The 18482-nt window shown below is 37.2% G+C and overlaps 3 protein-coding genes and 1 non-coding gene across 4 annotated transcripts in view; 2 read left to right on the top strand and 2 right to left on the bottom strand.

Moving 5' to 3' along the window:
- Positions 1–5993, top strand: part of Nlg-5 (neuroligin 5) — a 30681-nt gene extending 24688 nt beyond the window's left edge. Inside the window, exons 7-9 of the mRNA XM_076316212.1 lie at positions 1160–1433; positions 1774–1920; positions 1998–5993. Of these exons, the coding sequence (XP_076172327.1) occupies positions 1160–1433; positions 1774–1920; positions 1998–2635 (1059 nt within the window). The 3' untranslated portion in view covers positions 2636–5993. The remainder of the gene's footprint in view (positions 1–1159; positions 1434–1773; positions 1921–1997) is intronic.
- La (La autoantigen-like) lies at positions 4885–8501 on the bottom strand. The gene is made up of 8 exons (XM_076316213.1): positions 8112–8501; positions 7471–7824; positions 7221–7363; positions 7053–7137; positions 6722–6976; positions 6511–6646; positions 6228–6304; positions 4885–5877 (listed from the first exon to the last, which is right to left on the bottom strand). The coding sequence occupies exons 1-8, from the start codon at positions 8280–8282 to the stop codon at positions 5860–5862; spliced, it is 1239 nt and encodes a 412-aa protein (XP_076172328.1). The 5' UTR covers positions 8283–8501; the 3' UTR covers positions 4885–5859.
- Positions 6373–6454, bottom strand: LOC143149746 (small nucleolar RNA U6-53/MBII-28). Its single transcript, XR_012992862.1, has one exon. It is a non-coding gene; the product is annotated as a small nucleolar RNA U6-53/MBII-28 (small nucleolar RNA).
- A 4584-nt stretch (positions 8502–13085) lies between the features above and the next one.
- Positions 13086–15407, top strand: Tctp (translationally controlled tumor protein). Its single transcript, XM_076316732.1, has 5 exons — positions 13086–13232; positions 13933–14003; positions 14110–14297; positions 14371–14639; positions 14944–15407. Exons 1-4 carry the CDS (start codon positions 13205–13207, stop codon positions 14600–14602), a joined length of 519 nt encoding a protein of 172 aa, XP_076172847.1. The 5' UTR covers positions 13086–13204; the 3' UTR covers positions 14603–14639; positions 14944–15407.
- Positions 15408–18482: the final 3075 nt, after the last annotated feature.

Below are 18482 nucleotides of genomic sequence, written 5' to 3'. Positions count from 1 at the left end.
GGACGAATCGCGCAGACGGGAGTTCCTGGCCAAACGAGAAACATACGGGTAGGAGTAACCGGACAATTGGAAGGTGGATCGTCTTTGGTCGACCGCGGAGTACACTCGTACTCGTCGCGCTGGAATACAACTTTCTTCGTTCGATCGTCCTCGAGCTCGAAGCTTCGAAACCTCCTCCTACTTGTAGTTTCGACTTACCCCGAAAGTTCGGTAAGTGGTAACGCGCGCACTCGTTGCTCTCGAATTCCTCGCGAACTCGCAAGCGCGATTAAAAGGCACGTCGCGCGAGAAGGTTCCACGGGGACGGTAACACTTATCCGTTAGAGGATCCGAGGGAACGGTCATCGAGACGACACCGTGAATCCTCGAATAAATGTTAATTCAGCGTTCTTCGAGCGCGACTCGGCGAGAAAGATGCTCTCGCTCGCTTGTACAACGATTGGTGGCCCATCCACGAAGATGTCGCGTGTACCGGGCCGAAAGCCGGTGGAGAGGAGAGGAGAGGAGAGGAGAAACGCGAACAACGACTACGCTCGGTTGCTTGCGCTGCGAATTATCGGGATTTGCATCGCGACCCCCGGCGTACCGGGAAACGCAAACAAAATTGGGCACGTCTCCGCGATACGCGGCCGCTTTGCAATTACAATTGTCGAGTTCGAGCAGCTGGCCCTCCTCGAATCGCCGAGGTTGCTGTTTCTCGGTGTTCTTCGAACGGTAAATCGTTCGCCGGATGCGGAGACGCGATACCGCGACGCGTTATCGGGACACGTATCAACGAACGAGGAACCGTGGAACCACGCAACGTTTTCGAAAACGTTTCTCGCGAGAAAACCGTCTCGTCGACGAGATCGTCCGTTCGCGTCCGTTCGTTATCCGATGGAACGTTCGCCGAACGTAACAAAACGTCGCGACGCGATGCTTGTAAATATGAAATAATCACTCGGGATGTTTGCGATCGATTCCACCGCGAGAAACGTAATCGAAATGGATGGCTACGGATTCCACGAACGACGGTTAAAGTATCGCGTTAAATATTCGAACCGACGGCTATTATTACGAACGGCGAACTCGAAACCCGTCGAAACGTATTTATATCCGTGCCGATACGATATATATCTATATATATATTTTATTAACGAAGAGAACGATGTTGTTGCAGCGTCTGGGCAGCGTCCGTGGCGAGGACATACCCTACATTTTCGGGCTACCGTTGGTCGCCGGTGGACCGTTCTTCCCGCGGAATTACTCCCGTCAAGATCAAGGCGTCGCGGAGACGGTTCTCACATTCTTCACGAATTTCGCGAAAACCGGGAACCCGAACGAGCCCCACAAAATCGAGTCGGTGGATTACGGCACCCCGAAGGAGAAAACGCGTTACCACAATCTCACGTGGAAGCAATACGAAACCGGCTCGCAGCAGTACCTAACCATCGGTGAGTTTCGTGTCTCGCGTATCGAGGATACGCGCGTCGATTCTTTCGCGTCGAGCGTCGCGATTACAACAACAACGGTGTTTGTTCGTCGAGTCTTGCCGCTCTACGGTATCGATTCGAGGCCATTGGCGCGTGTCGTGCAACCTGGAGGGGACGCGATTCCAACGTGGGCTCGATTCTTGCTCCCTTCGCGTGCGTTCTCGTCTTCCTTGGACCGGGAACGCGAATCGAAATCGGCGCGCAAGGCCCCGAGCTCTTAACGTATAAACTCGACTCTCGACGAATAAACACCGTATCGATGATTCGGACGCGACGTCACGCTTATCGGGATCGTTTCCAGCGATGAAGCCAAAAATGAAGAGCCACTATCGCGGTCACAAGATGGCGGTTTGGCTGAACCTGATCCCGCAACTCCATCGGCCGGGCGACGACGACGTCTCGATGCGCCATCATCACTTTCGCGAAAGGGGCGATCACTTTTACGCGGGTAAATTGATTTTCGATCACGACCGGTAGCGAATCCGAACGAGCGAAGTAAATACCGAACCGATCGATCGATTTTAGGTCCGGTTCGAGACGAATGGTACACCCCGCTGCCTCTGGTAGGGACGACCAAGACCAGTGCCTCCTCGACGACGGCGTGCAGCACGTCGACGGGCGAAGACGGTATCGCCGAGGACATCGCTCCGATTCTCGACGACTCGGAGGACGATGCCGAGCTGCTGCAAAGACTGGCCTCCAGACACTACTACAGCACGACCACCGCCCTGGCGATCACCGTCGGCGTTGGTTGCATCCTCCTGGTCCTCAACATGTTGATATTCGCCGGGATCTATTATCAGAGGGACCGCGACAAGAAGAGAGCAGCGATGGACTGCGCCCCGAACGGGCAAGAGTCCCTACCGATGACGACCAGGTCCTCGATGAAAACACCGGAGAACCCCAGACCGTCCCAAGAACCCCCACCGTCTTACACAACCCTAGCGAGAAGTCCCTCTATCCAGGAACACCAACAGATGTCCCAGTGTCAATCGCTCGACGACGACGAACAACCGAAAAACGAACCGAAACCCAGCCACGGGAGCTGCAACACCGTGCACAAGGATCCGATACCACCGAAACCACCCACGAGAACGACCAGCTCGCTCAGCACCACGAACACCATCAAGAAACGTGTGCAGATACAGGAGATATCCGTATAGCATTAGGGGTTGCCCCAAGAGGGCAACGCGAGAACTAAAAAGGTGACATTCGTGGACCTCGACGGTACTACCGAATCCAAATTCTGAGGATCGACGAGAAGCGAGGAGAGAACGATTGTCCGCCTCGGAAACAGGTGTTTCTCGTTTGTTTCGGATCGAGAACCGTGAACCCGAGCACAGAACCGAGGACCTCGATGCTTCCGAACCGAAATTACGAACGAGTCTCACCGTACGCGAACCCATAGTTTGTGGATAGACGCAGAGGAAACCGAACTGCCCGAGAGTGTGATTATTCTTCTAAAGGTTTTAAAGTGACGTTCGAGTGTCCGAACGAGTATACGCGGGACAAATCGAACGATAATCGATCTAAATCGTTTACACGGACTCGAGTAACCGATCGATGTAATTAAAGAACAAAAAATAATAATAATAATAATAATAATAATAATAATAATAATACGATGCGTAATACGACTGCCATCTCGCCGAACGACGAAAGTGTTCCTTCGTGGCTCGATATCGAGTTTACGAGAAACGCAGAAACGGTGCGAAAAATGGCGAAAATTCGCAACGGGAGGAACTTACGATCCGAGTAATCGACCGACCGTAATTAAGTAAAAACTATCAGGATTCGCGAGCGAGCATTGTAACCGTCTCTCGTTGGATCTATCGCCGCGACACAATCAGTGTTCTTTCAAGTGTTCTTCTCGTAGCTGACATCCAGGATCGAGTAGACGTCAACGGTCACACAATTAGGGTAATTTCTGGTATAGCTGACGATGTAGACACACGAAACATTCCTACTTCCGTTTACACCGGCGAACTTCGAGATCGTTTGTGTCTTTTCTATTCCAACTACTGAAAGTCGTGCACGAATTCGCACAGATAATCAATTAGGTAAAGTCTATGTTACGCGGTTCGTGGCCGAAAGTCGAGAATTATGGCCCGCGCGTAGCTATGAAAGTGACTTCTAAAATAACGCGATAACGATTCTCGTCGTCTGTTATAATTTCTCAGCGAACCTGTGACTCGATCTCACGCCCGAAATCGAGGAACTAGATTCACAGGTAAAGCCCGCTCTAGCGGTTTCGTTTAACAACCGAATCATCGATTTACGAGAATCGTATACGAGAACTGTTCCTTTTTGCTGGAAAACGTTTCGTTTCTGGAGCAAATCGACCGAACGAATTTTGTATCGTAAATATATCAGTGTATATACTCTCGTTCACGCAAGATCTGCGTAAACATTTACTCGCAAGAAAAATTTAAAGAATCGGAGATAATCGAGTAACGGTAGCGTGTAGAATATTTTCTATCGTAAAAATTTCATCGTATCGAATATACCTACGTATCTTCTGTTCGTTATATTTTTATACCTGGTATATTTCATTCCGCGTGTACGTAACAATAGATACATTACCTTGTATTTCGTTCGTTTGCATTCTGCGCAATGTACACTTTGGTACAACGGGTACTAAATACCCATGAGGTTTCATACCTATTCTTCTCCGGATATTTTTCATCGTGTACATGGTATCGCGATAATTTTGGAACATTTTTTCGACAAATCGCATTTTACTTGTTCGCAAATAATCGCTGACCGGAGTATTTCACACGTTACTATTACTCAACGTGCGTGGTCGTCTCTACAAGTGTTATCGAAGTCTCGATCCACTTTCCGTAGGATCGCCTTGTTGGCCGAGAGAAAGGTGGAACATTAAAGCGTTCCGTCGACTTTACGTTACCTACCTTCTTCGTCATCGTTCGCCAATAAAGTGAAAAGAAAACAAAGGAGAGAGAGAAAAAAAAGGAACGTGTATTTACGCACTCGATATCGATAAGAACCCAAAAGACCAGCTCGTGTTTGCGTAACGATTTACGCAGGTGCTTTGTACAGGCTCAAGGTTAAAATTAATCAAAATAGTGTGCGAATATCGAATATTTAACGTTTGAACTTCGCCGATCACTATTTCGAACTACAAAATTCACACAGCACTTGCGAGAAATATCGCAAGTCCCGGTCGCGATATGTGCTCAAAATGTAATCGTAAAATGGGAAATGACTTCCTTTCAACTAATATCTACATTTCCTCTTCGACCAAGTAATCTAAGCCGAGATTACGTCCACGTTTACACGATTATCGATCATCTTTGTAGAATTTTTGAAGCTGAATCAGTTATCGTTATATTTCGAATCGAATATTAAGAAACTCTCAAGAAAATTGAATGACAGAAATCCGGACTTGCAAAAACCGACATAAACGTTCTTAAATAACTTATTTCTTTTTATTTGCTTCGCTAATTGTAAAAATACAGTTATCCAATTTGTGAACAGTTGCTTCTTTCCTTTTTCTACTATTACATTAGTCAATATTTGCACAAAACGCATTATTCGTTGGTACCATTCGTGATAAAAATCAATTAGAAGTTACGCGTATAATTCGGACCGACGATGGTATATTAATGTACAATATAATTGCAATTGTTTTCGCGTTTACGATGTAATAATGTCCCACTAAGAGATTTACAAACTTTCCTTTGTAGAAAGAACGTTACGAGCTTCAACCAGACACGTCGTTTCAATCGCCATGTAAAAAAGTAACGCCTGTTTAATATATTTTAATATATTTAATCAATTGTACGCGTTTTCCGAGGCACACGAAGTAATGGAAACGTATCGATACCATTAAGGACATAAAGTTGTATTTAGGTAGCAGCATAATATGCACGGTGTCGCGTGACTGTACTATCGAATTCGGTAATTTTCAATACACCGTCGTTACATGAACAAAATTCGTCAAGTATTGCCCGCGAATGGTTCGAATTGCCAACACGTTGTGACTGTCAGTTAATTGTGTGAACGGGATATCAAGCACGTAACAGTGAAATTTAAGTAGTAGATTAGATTAACCAACTTTATAAATTTCACTGTAAAACAATAAAATGCTGATTTCTAAATATAATTCGATTGCAGATTTTTACGTTCCATTTACTGGTCCATTCATTCTTTGCATCCGATACCAAGTATTGCAGACTATATTTCGGTTCTATTACATTTTCATGAATTGATGTACACATTGTACGCAGGTCCTCGAGTGTCGAGACGCTCCGAAAACTCACAGCGGCCGTGTCGCTCGTCGATACCGATACCGCTGCGTAACGATGTCAGTGGACGTCCTCGTAAAGCCTAACACTTGAAGATTCGCCGATCGTTCCAAGGGTAATCAAACTTTCCGACGAACCTGGAAGTCGATCGCCGAACGTTGAACGTTGCACGAGCAACGTCTATATGCACTACGAGACGTCGCGAATAAAGGAACGTTTTTTAATTACGACCACGATATTGTTTATTCCTCACGTTTCCCACATACAGCTTACAAATATAAACGGTGTTGTACTTTTATCTTTTAAATCATACACACTGCTCGAGTATAACAGAAAAAATATGCACTTAAAGTAGATACCGACTGCATGTGACAGTGTCATGGGCGTCCACTTAATAAAAATATGATTAATATACATACTAGAGTACGTATGGAATTATTTTGGCTTTGCAAAATTAAATATACTTATCGAATTAGTTTTTAGCTACCTTTTTAGCAGAGACAGCTTCGTTGCCATTGTCATCGCTGTGGCGCTTTTTCCTTTGACCTCGTTGCCCGTTACGGCCTAGAAAACGAATTGTATATATTGAATATTTATTATATTTTAACAATAAACGACAGCTTTAATCGCAAACTATTCAGTAACTGTGTGAAAGTTCAACTCAGCGAGATCCTAAAGATCTCTCAGTATTAGCATGGCAAAGCATCATTATAACGATACTAAAAGTATAAAAAAAAGTATACGTAATTATTCCAATTATATCGGCTTACCCTTTTTACCTCCACGTTTTCCTTTACTGGACTTCTGTCTTGTATGTACCATTCCTTGTTTTACTTTTGCGAGGTACTTTTTTTCTTCCTCCCCTTCCAGAACACGGAAGGTAACTTCGGACTGATGAATTACCATCTTTTGAAATAAAAATACACTTATGATAAAATAATGACATTCAAAAATATGCGGAAGTGTATTTTAAATACTCACTTTACTGTCTTCCATTTTATCGATTATCGACTTTGCAGAATTTTCTCCTTGAAGACGAACCCACCCTTGTGTATCGCCCATCTTAAAATCGATAAATGCAATACTGGCTTCCAATTCACCTATCCGTGCCTTGATATCCTCCCTTGTACATGTCTCAGGTACATTGGAAAAGTGGAGTACGTAACCCTTTGGTAGCGAACTGTCCTTTTCATTGTCATCCTCTTCCCCACTCTCTGCATCCTCTATTCCTTTTGCCTAATGAAAATTCAAAGTGTTCGTACTTTGCTACGTAACTATTGTTAATACATTTAATGATTCTGTGTATACAGACAGTGTCATTTTTCTTCATTTTCATTTCAGATCTCTTTTGTCTCCAATCTTCTTTCTCCTTTTCTTTTTCCATGCTATAATCGGTGCTAAAAGTTTAAATTAAATATTACATTATATAAGCACAGTTTTAAGTAATATTATTTTTTTTAAATAATGTACGTCTACTTACGACCACTTCTTAATTAATACGGTATCTCCGTACTTTATAGGCTCCCTGGCCATAAAAGCTTTCGCATCCTCCATAGTCTTAAACTGTATAAAAATGGAACCTTTGAATTGCAACTTTTTGTCTTTGTCTTGGTACTTCCTTAGCTATGAAACAAGAAAGCGTTTTGGAGATCGTAACACTTTTTACTAGTTTTTCTTTGTGCTATATACTGCGAAATATCGCTTGCTTCGCATACAATGAAATTACTTACGATAATATTTTCGTAAGGTTCGAAAGCATTGAAAAAAGCTTTCAACTTTTCGATAGTCGTGCCTTGCAATGGAAATCCTTTTACAAAAGCTGTTCTGGCTTCTTGTGCCTTCCTATATTCTTCGTTATATACAGGTAAAGGATACTTCAAAGAACGACGAATCTTTTTTTTGTCCTCTGATACCTCTATAAGCTCGCTCGATTCCAAAGCTTTCAATATAACATTAATATCCTTACTCATAGAAGCCAACATTTTAAAATTTAACATAACGGACATTGGTACCCATCCATCGTCCAACTTTGTTTGCTCGATGAGAAACTTATCTCTTTGCATGTTTACATCTCCGTAGTAAAACTATAAACAATGATATTTCTAATGTATTTGTAATATTGGTGTCTCTATTATTGAAAATTATAAACCTAACCTCCTAACAATATTTATGTGCAAAAGTATATATACAAATTATTCACCCTACTCCTTGTATCAAATAATGTACATATCTTCTCTTCCATTTGCTCTTTCATGTCAATTTAATTTGCAAGCAAAATAGTAATAATACCACGTACACTCTGTATAACAATGGTTATATACGAATAATCAATTTTACATCTAGAATTATTGACTATATCATGAAATAATACCTCGATTTGATTCTTTATTTTTGCCAAGAGCTCACTGGATGGCTCTTCAGATGTTAATGTTTCTTTCGTTGAATTTTCTTCTACGTTAGAAATCGGCTTCTCGCTTTTAACCTCGTCGTTAGTATCATTATTCACATTTTCAGTTTTAACTTCTTTCTGATCGTTTTCCATTTTCCTGACTGTAGACTCGACGATGTTCTAACAAATTTCAGGTACCGGGATTTTCTATAGAGCGTAAATTTAAGCCACCTTGATAAAACAAACTCAAAACAGCATGACGCACACGTGCCCTAACTCTGAATGAAACCGGATGGACATGCTTCGAACAAATACTGCAACCGTATCGTATGAAATATAATTTTTAAGTTCGATATAATTGCATAATGTAAACATTTTATGATGGCTGTATACGTTTTACTACTCCCAAATTCCACTGAATTTATAAATTCGACATAATTAATATTAAGCTATGCTTGTTAATGTATAAAAAACTAGAATAAATAATAAAAACAACTCGTATTAAATTCTATATTAAATTTTAAATATTTACATAATAATTAAATTAATACATTAACTAAATTTAATTAAAGTCCAAGATTTTATTCTCAAAATGTAACGAGTTACCGTATGTATACTTGACTTCCGGAGCGCGATATTTAAATCATCCAGAAGGTATATAATAGATAAACAACAAACGCAACTATGTAAATGCATCAACAGCAATTAAAATTGTTCTTATTAGTATCACCTTCTTTTCTATACCAATTTTTAGCAATATCGTACACATCATAAGTCGTACTAAGTTTATATTACGACTCTATTTTAATATAATGACAACTTAAACAAACACTTCTTTTTCATTGCATATTACACTATACACTTATATACTACAATTATTAACTTAAGTACTATAAATTTCTTATAATGTTAATGTCTATTATATAATATGTTATTACAAAGAAAATGGTAAGTGTAATAGAAAATAGCCCTATAGAGATGAAAAAATCGAACTATTTAGAAATTTTAACTAACGCCATCGACGGCAAACTGCCCAAGTTTGTCGACAAATAGTTCTTATTATATGCAGCTAGATGGCACAAGCAGTATTGTATATAACAATACCGACATCCACGACGGCAACATGCCCAAGTTTGTCAACAAGTAGTTCTCATTATAGCTGATAGATGGCACAAGAAGTATTGTAAAGGACAATGCCGAAATACACGACGGCAACACGTCCAAGTATGTCGACAAATAGTTCTTATTATACTTACTAGATAGCATTAGCAGTTTTGTATATAACAATGACGACATCCACGACAGCAACAAGTCCAAGTTTGTTGAAAAATAGTTATCGTTCTACCTGCAGAATTACATCAATGATTTTTGTAGATGGTAATGTCGGAATATTTCTTTTTCTTAATGTATTTACTTACTTTTCCATCCTTTAGCGTCAATTTCTTAGAAATGACGTCACGATTACAGGAATACGCGACCTTGGGCCAATTCCTCGACTATCGTGTTCTCCTGATACCAAAGTTCCAAAATTCGAACTTTTGCTAAAATTTTTGCTCGAATTTCAAACTTTAGTATCAGGAGAACATGATCGGCCAGGAGGTGGCACTATTCCTTGGTTTCTTGGAAATGACATCATTTCTACAAGATGACTTATCGTTACTTCGATTGTCATTGTTCGATCTCACCGAATATTTCAAGCAATTGACGGTTTTTAAGTCATTATATATACTAGGCCATTGTGAATAATTCTTTAAACAACGTTCCTAGAACTTATTCTAGGTACCAAATCGAGAAACATATCAATGCCAATATTTTGCTATCATTTTCGATCAAAATCAATTTCTATAAGTCACTTAATCATTTGTAATGCACAAATAAATAGCACATTGTTCGATTAATATTGGGAACATGCGTAAATGTTAATAACAATCGGGGAAATAAACAAACATTCACTGAAACCGTTCGCCTTCGCAGATTTCTCAATATCTCGATGTTTATTTATCATAATTATTAACAATCATCGTAGGACCATAGTTTAAACAATTATTAACAATGTCCCAGTATAAATAATAACTTAAAAGCCATCAATTTCTTGAAATATCCGCTTAAATCGTCACAAATCAAATCGAAGTAACGGTAAGTCACCTTCTCGAGGGTATAAATAGAACCGCCGGCTGCCGAAATTTTCATTCGCCCGGGAGCCTCCGCGGCGGACGGAGCTCCTGCTGTGGGGGACCTGGACCCTCAGGGCAAGAGTGGCCCGAAGCGGACGGAGCTCCTGCTCTGGGGGACCACAACCGTCAGGGCAAGAGTGGCCCGAAGCGGACGGAGCTCCTCCTCTGGGGGACCACGACCCTCAGGGCCAGGGTGTCCCGACGCGGACGGAGCTCCTCCTCTGGGGGACATGGACCCTCCGGTTCAGGGTGGCCCGACGCGAAGAGGCGCGGTATCGCGGCGTACTCGCGGAGGACCCGCACCGGATCGACGCCGACCAGTGCGTAATCCTTTACGCTTAAATTCTTTAAGTAAAAAATAATATCGTTTTTTCTTTTCCCACTTTATTTCCACACCCTCTACTCTAAGAATTTCTAACTTTTGCTAAAATTTTTTCGAAAATTCTCAGAAATGACGTCATTTTCGCGAAATTCCGAAAATTCTCAGAAATGACGTCATTTCCAAGAAGTGGCACGATAGGAATACCTCCTCGCACTTCATGTTCTCCTGATACCAAAGTTTCGAAAACTGTGAAAAATTCCAGTTAAAGTACAGAAATTCGTTCAAAATTCGCGCCTAGAGGAAATTCTTGGAAATGACGTCATTTCCAAGAAGTGGCACGATAGGAATACCTCCTCGCACATCATGTTCTCCTGATACCAAAGTCCCGAAATCGGCGAAAAATTTTAGCCAAAGTTCCGAAATTTTCTAAAATTTTTGTCCGAAATTCAGACTTTGGTATCAGGAGAACATGATGTGCGAGGAGGTATTCCAATCGTGCCACTTCTTGGAAATGACGTCATTTCCAAGAATTTCCTTGGGGCGCGAATTTTAAACGAGTTTCTGTACTTTAACTAGAATTTTTCACAGTTTTCGAAACTTTGGTATCAGGAGAACATGAAGTCCGAGGAGGTATTCCTATCGTGCCACTTCTTGGAAATGACGTCATTTCCAAGAATTTCCTCTAGGCGCGAATTTTGAACGAATTTCTGTACTTTAACTGGAATTTTTCACAGTTTTCGAAACTTTGGTATCAGGAGAACATGAAGTGCGAGGAGGTATTCCTATCGTGCCACTTCTTGGAAATGACGTCATTTCTGAGAATTTTCGGAATTTCGCGAAAATGACGTCATTTCTGAGAATTTTCGAAAAAATTTTAGCAAAAGTTAGAAATTCTTAGAGTAGAGGGTGTGGAAATAAAGTGGGAAAAGAAAAAACGGTATTATTTTTTACTTAAAGAATTTAAGCGTAAATGATTACGCACTGGTCGGCGTCGATCCGGTGCGGGTCCTCCGCGAGTACGCCGCGATACCGCGCCTCTTCGCGTCGGGCCACCCTGAACCGGAGGGTCCATGTCCCCCAGAGGAGGAGCTCCGTCCGCGTCGGGACACCCTGGCCCTGAGGGTCGTGGTCCCCCAGAGGAGGAGCTCCGTCCGCTTCGGGCCACTCTTGCCCTGACGGTTGTGGTCCCCCAGAGCAGGAGCTCCGTCCGCTTCGGGCCACTCTTGCCCTGAGGGTCCAGGTCCCCCAGAGCAGGAGCTCCGTCCGCCGCGGAGGCTCCCGGGCGAATGAAAATTTCGGCAGCCGGCGGTTCTATTTATACCCTCGAGAAGGTGACTTACCGTTACTTCGATTTGATTTGTGACGATTTAAGCGGATATTTCAAGAAATTGATGGCTTTTAAGTTATTATTTATACTGGGACATTGTTAATAATTGTTTAAACTATGGTCCTACGATGATTGTTAATAATTATGATAAATAAACATCGAGATATTGAGAAGTCTGCGAAGGCGAACGGTTTCAGTGAATGTTTGTTTATTTCCCCGATTGTTATTAACATTTACGCATGTTCCCAATATTAATCGAACAATGTGCTATTTATTTGTGCATTACAAATGATTAAGTGACTTATAGAAATTGATTTTGATCGAAAATGATAGCAAAATATTGGCAAAATTAATTTCTACAGGCAAATCAATCATTTAAATTGCATAAATAATATGCATTTTGTAACATGAATATTCACAATTTTTACAGTTAAAATCATTAATTAATTTACAAATGTTAATTTTGATCAAAAATTGAGGAATATATGAATACCAAACATTTACTTTAATTTTTCGATAAAATTTAATTTTTATAGGCAAACCAATCATTTGCGATACATAAATGAAATACATACTGTAACATAAATGTTCGAAACGTGCGAAATACGTGATACCAAGGTGTGAAAATTTGACAAGATCCTCCATAAACTATCGTAATTTTTAAGTCGTAGAAATTCTTGGAAATGACGTCACAATTTCTGTAATCCGCAATATATTAAAAATTATATAAGAAGCGGGAAAAGCCAAGAAAGGACACAATTTTTATGCAATTTTAAGGAACTTTATTTATATTGGAATATATTACCTTACACACGAAAAACAGAGCGTTAGAGGGTTAAACATGATTATTGGAATATATAATACAATTAATAATTAATAGAGAAAGTAACGGTAGTAGGTAGTATTAAGACAGAGGCCATCGGACCAATGAAATTCTGTTGCAAGTCACGTGGTGCCTTATAAATGTTTCGTTGCGAAAATGAAATGTATCTACAATTCAGTAAATATACATATAATTAGGTTATGAAAATTATTTTTTTTCACATTGTAGTTCTTTCATAAATATATTTTGCTTTATTGCACAATAACGGTTTCAAATCTTATATGTTGGTAATATTCTGAGTAATTGGTACGAGTATGCAATGAAGTTGGCTACACCTCCGGTTATACATGTTCCCTTCCGGTTCGCTTTGTCGAAGTGACTGTGTCTTGTTTAGTTTAGCTGTAATTAAATCTTTCTCCATCTTCCACTATGAGGATTTATAAGGATATTTTCACCGGTAAGTTGATTCAATATATCATTAAGTAAAATATGCGTTTATTATTTTTTAAATTATCTGTTATGTAAGGAAATAAAGAATTAAATTTCATAGGAGTTCGACACATAGTGACGTTTCCTAATACATTATCAATATTATAACAATGCTGACTGAACAAAATATCTTTTTACAATTATTTTTATATTTAAATTGTATTAATATGATACAAATCATATTTTTAAAACGATTCAGTAATACGCAAATGTATTATTTCAATATTTGAGATTTTTATTTATAACCTCTCCATATGTTCGAAATGACTCATTCCAACTGTAAATTATGAAGAATAATCTACAACAATTATAAAAGCTACGTTCATAAGAAAAGTGTAAACTTATTCTCAAAGATATATGTTACTATAATATCAATTTATACAGATTTAATAATTTTACATCTATTAATAAAATTTCCGTTGAAACTTCAGTTAAGTTCAATTTTTGCATAATAATTTTGACATATATTGAAATAGCAATGAAATAACGTAAAAATTGTGATAAAATTAAATTGATAGGTACATTAATAATGAGAGAAAATATGATTTTCGAATTAATTTTACAATTAAGACAAGGTGAACATTTCTAAAGAAAAATATTAAAACTACTCTGTAACAAATAATATATAACATATTTATAATATATTGATAACATTTTTTATACTGCAGGTGATGAGATGTTCTCAGATACCTATAAAATCAAATTAATCGATGATGTTCTGTATGAAGTATATGGCAAGGTAAAGTCTTAAATGGAATTTTTTATATTATATAAAAATACAATACTCTAAAATACCAAAAGTGTAATATTTTAATTAATTACATTTTTTTATTTGTTATAATTAGGTGGTTTCTCGTAAATCTGGAGAGATAGATATTGCTGGATTTAACCCATCTGCAGAGGAAGCTGATGAAGGAACAGATGTGGCGGTAGAAACAGGGGTAGATGTGGTTTTAAACCATCGACTTCAAGAAAGTTTTGCATTTAGCGACAAAAAATCTTACACCTTATATCTGAAAGATTATATGAAAAAGTAAATATCTAAATTATTACAGTAATAAAAATTTTTCCTGAATAACTTTTCTAATAAACTTATATTTTGACAGATTAGTAGCAAGATTGGAAGACAAATCTCCTGATCAGGTGGAAATATTCAAAACAAACACAAACAAAGTTATGAAGGACATATTGAGTCGTTTTAAAGACTTACAATTTTTTACTGGTGAATCTATGGACATTGATGGCATTGTTGCATTGATGGAATATCGTGAGATTGATGGTGAATCTGTGCCTGTACTCATGTTATTCAAACACGGTCTTGAAGAAGAAAAGTTTTAAATAATTTTAGATATTCAACAAATTGCAAAAAAATATTGTGAGTTTTGCATATATTATTTTCATACCTTTTTTAATATCATACTACTTAATGTACAGAGTATAGCTCTAATAACAGACTTCGGGAAAATCAAATATATACATGTTAATTCTTGCTTTATACTCGCTTAATTGTATTTGGCATTGCACAAACATGTAAGATAAATGTGGCGATCAGATTCTCGCTGTGGTGAACCTCTTAGACATGGCGTCTATTGTAGCCAAACATTGTAATAAAGAATTTGATCATTACATAGAATATATGTCCAACAAAATTAAAAATTTAACTTTTGTACGTTTTTCAGATAAACTCGAATCAAGACTGTACACATGCTAGAAAGCTGTGAAATTTAGTTAAAAGAAGACACAGTTCCACTTCCAATTTCATTTTGTAATACAATTAACTTATTTCCTTTTTTAAAAAAGAAAACTATATTAACGACAGTCTCAAAGAAAGTAATACTTGTATATATGGTGTGATTGCAAGGAAAATAATATAAGACTCAATATCCCTTCAACGTATGTCTATTTGATTCACTGTGACCATAATAATATTATTGTCTACCTTTTTTTTCAATACTGTTGGATCATTTTACTTATGAATAATAAATGGAAGATGGGGAAAGAACTTTGCAGCAGTGGAAGTATTAAAGTATAATGCCTATAATTATTGTTAACATCAGGAAATGTCAGTGAATAATAAATATAGCAGAAACAACATACTCTGTATAATGTCCAGCACGAATAAAAGGTGTTTTCATAAATACTGCTCGTTACCTGTGTTTTTATTTTAAAATATTTATGATTGCTAAGTTATTGAACTTTTTATCACTTTTTATTGAACATATTATGTTATTTTTTAAGTAGTACAGTCTTTTAAATTTGTCATTACTTGAATAAATAATATAGTTGGTAAAATTGAATTATCTTAATAAAATATAATATTTTTTAATCGATGCACTCATGCAAATGACTACTACAGTTTCCTGAAATACGTAAACTGAATGAAAAACTATGTAAGAATCTTCCGATTATAAGCTGCTTAAGCAAGTTGGAACCGAAGAGGCAATTATGGAATGCAGTAAGTAAAATGAACATTTGTTTCGCTTCATAAAAATATTATATTCAGATAAGTCAGAATAGATGGTTTATCTCTTGGCGCAAGACCGTACATTTTTCTTTAATCAAGGATTGTTATTAACCATACTGCTTTACATATACAATACATTCATAATATGATTTGTTCACATCTCGTCCAATACAACCTCTCACTGTCACACCCTCTTCCACTCTTCCTCTTCTATGTTTATATAATTTATATATTCTTCATCGTTACGTATCCTTTTGTGAATATATTACTCTTACTCTTTATAAAACAGTTACCAACTCAATGCAGAATTCTTCGTCATTTAATATGATTTTCCATATTATTTCCTGAAACAGTGTCATGTTTATACACACAAAAGCGTACCATAATAATGTAGTACTAATTTACATGTACATGTATGCATCTATATATGCATACATATACTCAGTAAATAGAACTACTAGAATACGTTAATTATTCCTTCAATAAAGATGAAACGTTAGTTACAGCTTAAAGATAGTAAAATATGGATTTAAGGTGTATACATCCATGTATTCGTATATCGTATGTGCACACGTAAAATGCAGTGCATTTATATACATATGCACATACATGCAGCAAACATTGCTTTAACTACTGAGCACAACCATGTATAGTGTTAAAATGAAATAATATGAAATCAAATCATGAAATGAATTAATATCAATTTGAAACAGTGTATCTAAACAATGGCATCAGTATTATAGTATTATTTGCGTCTGTATACAATGAATTAAAATAAACAGCATATGAAAAATGAATTTATATTCCCAAAAAAACAATTTTAAGCTGTCGATACAATTATTTCTGGAATGAATTATTATGTATAGTTGTCCACATATTTGCAATTACGTTGCTTCCAAATATCAATGTTTAATTTTTTTCCTAACACCCTTACAATTACAAGTCTTGCGCAATAGTAATTCGTTAATTTACAATCAAATTATAAAAAATCTACCGAATAAAATGGTACAACAATTTCAGCGAGAATTATTCTTTTCAATGTGAAGGAAGAAAGACTGAATATGGAATATCGGGCCATGCTAATATTTCAAAAAATAGTTAATTGTAATGGCAGTTGTGTGAGTTAATTTGTTATTAATGTAGTATTTATCAATACACAAAGTTTATGACATTTATACACATAGAAGAATTTAGTACTCTGGCTTTTAGCTTAGTTCATTGAAGGTACAGTATTTAGTAGGACACCAGCTACTGTTTAAGTGGGACGTACCTTACACGTTTAGTAAAGTCAAACAATTACTTTAATTATCATTATTACTATTAATATTAAACTTATTTGTACTGATCTATGCAGAACGGGTGCGTGAAAAATTTTCAGTACTCTAGGAAATTGCAATTGAATTAATTATCACAAAATTTTAATTCAACAGTAATGTTCATTTTCATTTAAATTATTAGTAGATATAAATATAAAGGTATAAATAATAGCATATGTCAATCACATGTTACTGTAAGTCTGAACCAATAATACGTATACACATTAAGGCTGAAGAATTTTATAAGTACCAAATGAAGTTTAAAAATGCAATGTATATATATAAAGTAAACTATTTTTCTTGTTTACTTTACTATGCATAACTGTACAGAAATATTACAACGCACCTCGTTCTTTCATTCTAGGACACTGTTACTAAGTAAAACATCACTACATACAATTTGAGCATCGTACCATTTCTATGATAGTTCAAAGAAGTATGGCAAAAGCATTGAGTTTACATCAATTATAATCGTACGCAGTTCATTGTTCTTGAATATTACTTCTCACAGAAGCATACTATCGTTTAATAGGTTCTAATACATTCCAGAATCAGCTCTCCTAAATCCTCTTACCTTAATCAATGTCTGATCGTAGGACATTTTTTAATTCTGCCATTATCTTTGTTATTCTACTGACTACTACTGAGGTTTTCATTATTATTTGTGAAAGAGTTCTGTCTATATATTATATGTATGTATAGATATCATCGTTTTAACATTTATATATTTATATGAAACTTCATTCACAGGTAGCAAGCATTCACGCCCTCCATTCCTAATGGTCTTTCACTGCTTATTTTCTTTTATTATTACACGTATTGAGGAATTAGATGAGGTGACCGCAAAATGCGTTTTGTTCAGAGGTAATTTTGGTCAAGATGTATTTTCGGATTGAATATAAAAAAAAAGCAGAACATTACGACGAAGTAAATGGATTACAAAATTGTGATACAGTTTTCCTATTATTTTATAAATAAATGTGTGTGTGTGTGGGGGGGGGGGGGGGGGGTGCGTGTGTATGTATATGTGTGTGTGTATATTATGTTATTTGGTATGCATTAATCGCAAATCATTTAAAATCATTAATAGAGTAATATTCAAGGATTATCTTTATCTTGCCACGTGAGAATATTAAAAAGTAATATAGCAGGCGTCTGAAATGAACAGGAACTCCAGTAATGTTACAAAAAAAATCGGAAATTTAATATTGTGTTTCTCTCATGGTATGCATAACATTAAAAACTCTCATCAAATAGATAACAATAACCAACAACTAACAATCGTAAGCATTCACGCAAAAATAGAAATATGTTTAATAATATTTAATATTATCATAATTTATATTATCGAAGTAAGTATGATCATTTCTTACGATTTCTAGGGTACTATAGTAATGTATGTAGATGACTAAAACTGAAGGACATTAAGAAGATAGTG

The sequence above is a fragment of the Ptiloglossa arizonensis genome, chromosome 7 (assembly GCF_051014685.1).
Source record: "Ptiloglossa arizonensis isolate GNS036 chromosome 7, iyPtiAriz1_principal, whole genome shotgun sequence".
Lineage (NCBI taxonomy): Eukaryota > Metazoa > Arthropoda > Insecta > Hymenoptera > Colletidae > Ptiloglossa > Ptiloglossa arizonensis.
This window is presented reverse-complemented; position numbering and strand designations above follow the sequence as displayed.